Source organism: Xenopus laevis, chromosome 5L (assembly GCF_017654675.1).
Source record: "Xenopus laevis strain J_2021 chromosome 5L, Xenopus_laevis_v10.1, whole genome shotgun sequence".
Lineage (NCBI taxonomy): Eukaryota > Metazoa > Chordata > Amphibia > Anura > Pipidae > Xenopus > Xenopus laevis.
In genome coordinates, this window is record NC_054379.1 from 169,090,967 (window position 1) to 169,099,728 (window position 8,762).

General features: G+C 39.0%; 1 protein-coding gene and 2 long non-coding RNA genes across 3 annotated transcripts; 1 reads left to right on the forward strand and 2 right to left on the reverse strand.

Annotated features, from left to right (window-relative positions):
* Window positions 1–4,074: 4,074 nt before the first annotated feature.
* On the reverse strand, window positions 4,075–5,060 carry LOC121393876. Its single transcript, XR_005961424.1, has 3 exons — window positions 4,612–5,060; window positions 4,273–4,533; window positions 4,075–4,182 (listed from the first exon to the last, which is right to left on the reverse strand). It is a non-coding gene; the product is annotated as an uncharacterized LOC121393876 (long non-coding RNA).
* Window positions 5,061–5,080: 20 nt separating this feature from the next.
* Window positions 5,081–5,679, forward strand: LOC121393877. The gene is made up of 2 exons (XR_005961425.1): window positions 5,081–5,214; window positions 5,476–5,679. It is a non-coding gene; the product is annotated as an uncharacterized LOC121393877 (long non-coding RNA).
* Window positions 5,680–5,862: 183 nt separating this feature from the next.
* LOC108710787 (putative nuclease HARBI1) lies at window positions 5,863–8,518 on the reverse strand. The gene is made up of 2 exons (XM_018251943.2): window positions 7,795–8,518; window positions 5,863–6,902 (listed from the first exon to the last, which is right to left on the reverse strand). The coding sequence occupies exons 1-2, from the start codon at window positions 8,122–8,124 to the stop codon at window positions 6,102–6,104; spliced, it is 1,131 nt and encodes a 376-aa protein (XP_018107432.2). The 5' UTR covers window positions 8,125–8,518; the 3' UTR covers window positions 5,863–6,101.
* Window positions 8,519–8,762: the final 244 nt, after the last annotated feature.

The window sequence follows — 8,762 nt, forward strand, 5'->3', positions numbered from 1 at the left end:
TGCGCACACTTCTAAAGTCTTGTGGGGAGGAGCGAATATTGCTAATTCTGTGTCCCCATACTTGAAGCTTACAGTATATGCTAATTCAAATATCACGTATCTAAATGCGTTCACAGTGTTAGAGGGAGATAAGTCTGCAACATTGTAATTGCTTTATCATACTTCCTTGGGCAAGATAACTAGTATCAGATGGTAGGGAAATGGATATTTAATGAATGGGTGATTATGAGAGATTTCACAAAGTATCAAAGCTGACTCAAGATACATTACTGTCAAAATCAAACAGCCATCCTAGGCTACATATTAGAGATCATGGATGGGTCATAAATATTTCAAATGAAAATATTCATAGTAATACTTTCATTCATGCCATCGGGGCCCATGGCATGCATATTAAAAATCCATTCGCTCTCTTTAGCCAAGAGGGATGATTCCAGGTCTCCTCCTCTAATACCCAGAGACATTTTAGATAACCCAGTTACTAGGAGGCCTTTGCTATTATAATTGTGATATTCCAGAAAATGTCTGCTCACTGGAGGTAATTTCTTTTCCAATTTTATCCATTCCAGTGCATTGTCAATGCTTGACACATGTTCCAGTATCCTTTTCTTTAGGGCACGATTTGTTTTGCCAATATATATTTTCCCGCAAGGACAGGTCAACATATTCACCACACAGTCAGTGTTACATGTAAAACATTGTGTGATATTGTGTCGTTTGCCAAATCTATCAAAAACCGCAGATTTATTATGCATGTATCGGCAAGCTCTACATTTCCCACACGGTAATGTGCCAGTTCGCATAGTTCTATTATATTGTTTGCCAAAATGGCTCTTAACCAATCGATCCCGAAGGTTAGGTGCTCTGCGACAGCATGTCAGTGGTCAGGGTCCAAGTGCACTTGATAGAACTGGATCCATCAAAAGAATGTGCCAATGCTTCTTAAGTATGGAATCAATGTATGACCATTGTTTGCAATAAGTACTAATAAAACGTACTGTCTGTGACTCTTGGTTTACACATTTCTTTGGTTTATTAAATAAACTGTCCCTCGGGGTCCTAAGGGCCCTTGAATAGGCTTTCCGAATCAACGTCAGGGAGTAACCCCTTGCAGTCAAACGTGTGGTGAGTTCACTGGACCGTTTCTTAAAAGTGGTCGTATCTGAGCAGTTACGTCTCAACCTGATGAATTCACCTATTGGAATGCCCTTTTTGGTGGATACTGAATGGTGGCTCTCAAAGTGTAAAATGGAATTGGTGGCCGTAGTTTTCCGAAATAAATCGGTAGAGACAGAACCATCATCATTTAATGTGAGGGTGATGTCCAGAAAGTCAATACTGCGATTGCTGATTGTATGTGTTAATCTGACATTGAGCTTGTTGTCGTTTAGTGCCAGCAGAAATTCTTTAAGTAGCTCCTGGTCACCCGTCCATAGAACTACCAGGTCATCAATATAGCGGTACCAGGATGATATGAAGGGTGTGAACCGGGACATTGTGTCGCCAAAAACCCAAAAAGCCTCCCACCAGCCCATGAACAAATTAGCATAGGTAGGTGCAAATGCAGCCCCCATCGCAACCCCTCGAACCTGTAGATAGAATTTCTCGTGAAAGACAAAAAAATTGTGACTGAGGCAGAATTCAATTAGATCGGCCATGTAGTCAATATATTTACTGTCCCAGTCACTTTCGGTTTCCATGAAAAACCTTGCTGCACATAAGCCATTTTTGTGCGAGATGGAGGAATATAAAGATTCCACGTCACAGCTAACCAAGAGAGTGCCTGGGTCTGCCTTAACATATTGGAGTTTGTGTAGTAAATCTCCCGTGTCTTGGATATAAGAGGGAAGGTTCAAAACAAATCTCCTCATTTTTGAATCTATGTATTGGCTAGCCTTCTCACTCAGGTTCCCATTACCCGATACAATGGGGCGACCAGGTGGTTTAGAAATGTTTTTGTGCACTTTCAGCAACATGTAGAACGTGGGAGTGATAGAAAATACATTAAACAGAGCTTTGTGTTCACTTTTGCTAATCAGACCCGTCTGATAGCTGTCAGTGATAAGATTATTATACAAAACTCTGAATGTAGTGGTTGGGTCACAGTGTAATTTGTGATAACATTGGTTATCATTTAATTGTTTCAGAGCCTCTGTCAAATACATGACTCTTGGCCAGATGACAATATTCCCTCCTTTATCCGAGGGTTTAATAATAACATCGTCCCAGTCCCTAATTTGTTGTATGGCTGAACGTTCAGCTGGTGTCAGATTGTCCTGACCAGACTTAGGCAGATTCATGAAGTCTCTCATGACCAGTTCCCCAAAAATATTAACCGCTGGACAGATATTTTTCGGTGGCATAAATCGGCTTTTGGGTTTCATGGTCTGTACTGGCTCAGTTTGTTCAGAGATGAAGTCTTCCAAATCAAGGACTGCCAGATTAAATAATTCATTTCCCTGACCAAGTGAGAGGATGGATTAGTCAAATCATGTGGATTCATGGGATCCAAGTTGGAGGATAATGGGTTGAGTGCAGTTCTATTATGTACATTCTCATCTTTATTGAAATACTTTTTCAATAGGAGTTTTCGACAGAAGAGAAAAAGGTCTTTATACAAAGAGAAGGAGCTAATATCAAAACTCGGGGAAAATGATGGGCCCTTACACAGGATCTGATTTTTGGTAATCGTGAGAACATGGTCACTCAAATTAATGACATTTAGTGTCTCTGGGCCCTGTACCTCCTGTTCTGTCCCCTCTCCCAATGGTTCTGTCTCGGATAAGCCCATTTGTCTCGGTTTCTTAGCTCTCTTCCCCCCTCTCCTGATTCTCTTCTGTTGCCCAATCCTAAAAAAGGTTAGTCGATCCTATTACTATTAGAGGGGTTAAGGTGGCCATACACGGGCAGATTTTTTACTTCCAAACGACCAATCTCAGAACGTTCCGATAATATCGGGTAGTTATCGGGTAGTTGATGGTGTACGAACGATCGTCGGACGAACGATCGTCTCAACATTATCGTTCGCAAAATTGATCGGATCAGTTGAAAAATTTTAGTCGTTCAGGAATAAAATCGGCCAGTGAGTGTGAAATACAGACATTTGTCGTAGAACGATCGTTCTTTGCGCATGTCACGATTGTAGCACAAGCCAACGAAAATATACAGAAGGACCAGAACATTCTTTGCTTAAGCTTCATTAATCATATGAAGCTATGTAAAGAAAATAAATTGGTGCTCACTACAGAAATATCATCCTATAACCTCATATGTGATAGTTTATTTATAAATTCATATGTCTGCATGGGGCATGGAAGGAGAAACTGACTATATCCTACAGACAATGACACAATGCTGGCACCACTCCTACTGTCTGATGAGGTGAAAACACTGCTACAAGTGTGAAAGTGCAGGGTAGACAGTCTGTGTCTGATTGTTAAAAATGCATTTACAACTTTAATCTCAGGTAATCTCTTTATAGATACTGATTTTATCAGATACACAAAAACCAGACAGGTGCTGGACAACAATATCAACCAATACACAACTACACAAAGCAGTCACAGCAGCCAGACAGATGGTGGGCTAGACAAGAGGGGCCGCCACTTGTACAGCACAGACATAAAAACATTATAAACATTATAAACCACATAAAAATCTCTATATATGTATTAAAAGCCATATGTATGCAACATGTTATGCAACATGTAATAGAAATAAAAGCAAGACCAATACTTTTTTTTAAAAAAAATTTTTTATTTAAGCTGCACATGCAGCAAGCAACGTGCTATAGCATATTATGTTCATACACTATGCAGCAATTTTTTATAGCATTCAACACTATTAAAAGAATAAAAGATTGGTTGCATTTGAAACACATGCAAAACATTATGTGATAAACATACTTGGGGAAAAAAATGCACAAGATTTTTACAGCAAATTATTCATCAGCATAAGAAACTTTTTTGCATATGTTCTCAAGTGTTGTTTCTAATGAATTTACAGATTTTTTAATGTTTGCCAAGATTTGCTTGCATTTTTCAATATCCCCTAAGATATTTTGTTCTTTTTTTAGATCAGAGTCCTTGGTTGCTGCTGCAATGGAAAACTCTTCTGAAATTTGAACATCTGGCTGTCCCTCTGTATAAAGATACAGTAGTTTTTGTGGTGCAATGTATTCTTCTGTGAAATAAAGTGGAAAATTGTTTTAATATTTTTTTTCTTTTTTTTTTTAACAGTGGTGGCTGCTTAGAACTATAATGTGTAACCTACCTGTACTGGTTAATAGAATGCATGGGCTGCTAGGAGATGTGTCACTCAACTCTTCCACTGGGTTTTCTGTTGCATCAGAGGTTGCATAGGTTTTGGACTGCTCAAGTGGATCAATGGTCACAGTGTCATCCGAGTCATTATTCTCCTCCCTGTCATCCTTCTCACAATCCTCTGACTCTGGTGGATCAGGCTTGCCCACAGAAGAAGAGGCACTTCCTCTAGAACATTTTCTGGTCCAAAGCAACTTTTTACGCTTTTGTTCTGTAAAAAAAAAAAAGGGTAAATAACACGTTTTAGAAACTTAGAACTTCGATATAGTGAAGTACAAAAAATACTCACTTTTTTTTAATTATCCTTCTAATGCTTAGAAGTTGTTCTCGCTCTCTCAACTTCAAATCTGACCATCTTTTACGAAGCTGGTCTTTTGATCTGGTTACTCCAAACTTCTTGTGAAGCCCTTGGATGACTATGTCCAAGATATTATTTTTCCTTGTATTCGGCCTTGAATACTCTGCCTCTTTGCAGTCATAATCTTTTTTTTCCAGGATGGACACCATGTACACCATCTCCTGTTTGGACATAGCAGTAGCCTTTCTCCTTGCACTGTCTTCCTCAGCAGTAAACTTTCTCCTTGCACTGCCTTCCTCCTTTCTCCTTCCACTGTCTTCCTCAGCAGTAAACTTTCTCCTTCCACTGTCTTCCTCATAGGTAGGCTTTCTTGTGCTACTGTGTTCCTCCATGGCTTCTCCACTGTGCTGCTGCATCAGAGGAACCTGTGTGATGTCACAACCGGAAGTAGGAGGAGCCAGTGAAATATACGATAAATACGTTCGTTCGTTCGGTTGTTGCGCAGTTTGCGGGACCGAACGAGCTGATCTAGATCGTAGAATTTCCCTTCGTCTTTCTACGAATTTTCTTGCTGCAGTCTACTAACATAATTTGGTAAGTATGCCTTTTATGACATAGTCAATGCAGTTACCTGTACACCAGTAGTTACTACGTTCGTTCGTTTGTTTGTTCCGCGGTTTGCGGGACCGAACGAGCTGATCTAGATCGTAGAATTATCCCTTCGTCTTGCTACGAATTTTCTTGCTGCTGTCTACTAACATAATTTTGTAAGTATGCCTTTTATGACATAGTCAATGCAATTACCTGTACACCAGTAGTTATTACTATTAATCATTGTTTTGATTGTTTCTTCAGCTACATTATCAACATGCCAGCAGAAAAATTTACCAACCCAGAATTCCTGAGAGAATTTATTGAATTGTACCGGGCCCTTCCTTGTCTCTGGAAAGTGAAATCGGGAGATTACATGAATAAAATGAAACGAGAAAAGGCATATGAAGAATTGGCAAACCTTTGCAAATCAGTGTGCCCCAAAGCTGATGTTCAATTTGTGAAGACGAGAATTTCCAATATAAGGACTGTTTTTAAAAAAGAATTAAACAAAGTGCAAGCTTCCAAAAAATCAGGTGCCTCAGCTGATGACTTGTATGTTCCGAAACTATGGTACTATGATCTGCTACTGTTTACAGTGGATCAGGAGGTGGCAAGGGACTCCAGGTCCAACTTTTCAAGTCATTTGAATCCGAACTGACTCAGGCAAGCCAATCAGAGGATGTAACAGCCGTACAAGCGCATGACATCACAGCTGAACAAGTACTTGAAGAACAAGGGGACCACACAGAACATATGTCCCAGGTAAGTTCATAAAAAACACAATGTATACATTTTAAAGATTATGTTTACTTTATTTTAAAATGAATGCTGACACAATTTAGGTACACATTAACTGCTGAAGCATAAAACCATAGCTGATTGCATTTTTAAACCATAGCTGATTGCCAATCTACTGCGCCAGTGCCATTGAAGAAATCAACATATTTCTCTCTGCTTAATTTGGCCTCAATAGTAGCATTTCGTGATGTAGCAGCTTGCAGTTCCAAAAGTCCATTTGGCTCACTTCGCCACTCGGCTGATATAACAGTTTGTTGATCGATGTCCTCTCTGTCCACCATATTTCCTGGCATGTAGGAAGCACTGCTTGTGCGGCGTAGAAAGTTATGTAGCACACAGCAGGCCAAAACAACACTATCAATTTTTATTGGGGATAGATTTATGGCGGAATGGAAAATGCGAAATCGATTAGCTAGTATGCCAAAAGCATTTTCTACAACCCTTCTAGCTCGAGAAAGTCGATAATTGTAAATTCTTCTTTCACGTGACAAATTTTTTTGTGGGAAAGGCTTTAAAACATGTTTATGTAATGCAAAAGCTTCATCTGCAACAAAAACATAATTCATCCCTTCTCTTGAATCAGAATTTGATGGTAGGTGTAATTGGTCATTTTTGAGCTGCTGATAAAAAAAGGTTTGTTCCATGGCTCCACCATCTGACACTCTTCCATTTTTCCCCACATCAACCATTAAAAATTCATATTTGGCATTAACTATTGCCAAAAGCACAATGCTGAAATACCCCTTGTAGTTAAAATAATAGGAGCCAGAACTGGAGGGAGGCTGGATCCTCACATGCTTTCCATCAATTGCTCCAAGACAGTTTGGAAAATTCCAGTAATCTTCAAATTGTTTAGCTACTGCTTTCCACTCCACTTCAGTTGAGGGGAACTGCAACAAAAAAAGGGTAAAAAATTATATTCATTGTAATTGATATGTTACATTTCTCACACTTTTTTTATTTTCACAGGCATCACAACACACTAGCAGTACTAGTGCTTCCAGCCTTCCAAACACAGATGGACAAGAAGAAAGAATGTCACAAAAAATGCCAAAGGGCAGGAAAAGAAAAAATAAAGTAAATTATGAAGAATCAACACAGAAATTAATAAACGAAGCTGCTGCTCTTCTTCACAAGCCATCAGATGAGTTTGATGCATTTGGATTCGCTACTGCTTCCAAACTGAGAAGAATGGATGAAGAACAGAGGCTGTTTGCAGAATCAATTATAACTGAAGCCCTGCAAAGAGGCCTAAGAAAAAAACTAAATAACACAACTAGATGCATGGACAATCCATATGAAAGCACTAATAACTCAAACTGGTTTCCTCCACATCAATTTCCTCAGCACATACACAGAATGTCCACACCAAATTCTGTTGTAACATATGACCAACAAACGGCATGGCCATCGATGGTATCTCCTATACCAACAAACAATGGATTTAACAATAATGTTTCTATTTCAGAACAGGAACAACCGCAATATTCTCATCTATAAACCTGTGCACAATTGGATGTTTTTGCTCTTTTTTGTAATATAGTTTATATATTGTTAAATTATAATTCCAGTTATATAGTTTGTATGTATTATTGGTACACCCTGTGCATACTTTATGCAAAATGAATGCACTTTTTTATTACACTTCTGTTTATATTTTATGTTTCATTTCAATAAATGTTAAACTTTACAATACTCTGTCTGTCCAATGATGGCTGTGGGAGGTGAACCTGGCAGGGCTTTAATCTGAAAGTTTGTAAACTAAACAATTAGAGATTTTACCTTTAAATATTCTGCATTCAGTGCTTCCACTATGGCATTGCAGGTTTCTGGAATGATACGCCCCAAAGCCTGTGCAGAAATTCCCGCTGAGAATTTTAAATCTTCAAATGACCTTCCTGTTGCAAGATATCGTAGTGTTGCAATTAATCTCTGCTCTGCAGGTATAGCTTGCCTCATGCATGTGTCTTGTTTAGAAATCCGTGGTGCTACTGCTTGTAGAAGAGTGTTAAAACTGCTGTCTGACATCCGTAGGTAGTTTTTGAAATCATCAGGGTTTCTTTCTCTCAGCTCTTTCAATAGACCCATGTGTGAATACTGCTCACGCTTCATAAGCCATCATTTGCTCCACAATGATCTCTTTTTTTTTTTCTTTTGTACTGATGTTAATAAAACTATAGCAAGTGCAGCTCTTTGCTTTGAATCCATAAACGAAGCCATTCCACAGATCGTTTGTTGATCAACGTTCGTCAGTACACGAAGGAACTTTCGGCAAACGAACATCCACCGATGACTAATGTTTTACATCACTTCCTGTATGCTGTACATCCTGCTTCCGCCACAAGTTTATATCGCATCGTACGTTGATGTATAATCGTTGTTTTCTTTTGTCAAACGATACGATTATATCTGTTCATATAATCGTTCCCCGTGGATGGCATATCTCATGGTAAAACGATCGTCCGACGATCGTTTAACGATACGGTCGTTCATCGCAGAACGATAAAAGTTTGCCCATGTATGGCCACCTTTAGTCTGCTCATCAGCAGATTTTTCAGAGGCTGTAAAATCACTCTGTGAGGTCTCTCGTGTTAACAGTTTTTTGACTCCATTTGTAAATTGTACCTATGGAGTAGTCCATCATATCCCTCATATACTTTTGTTTCTTTTTATCAAAAGTTTCTTGCACTGCTCTGTCAATCTCTGAATTAACCCTGGTCATGCGTAACAAAAACTGTTCATTCTGGGAA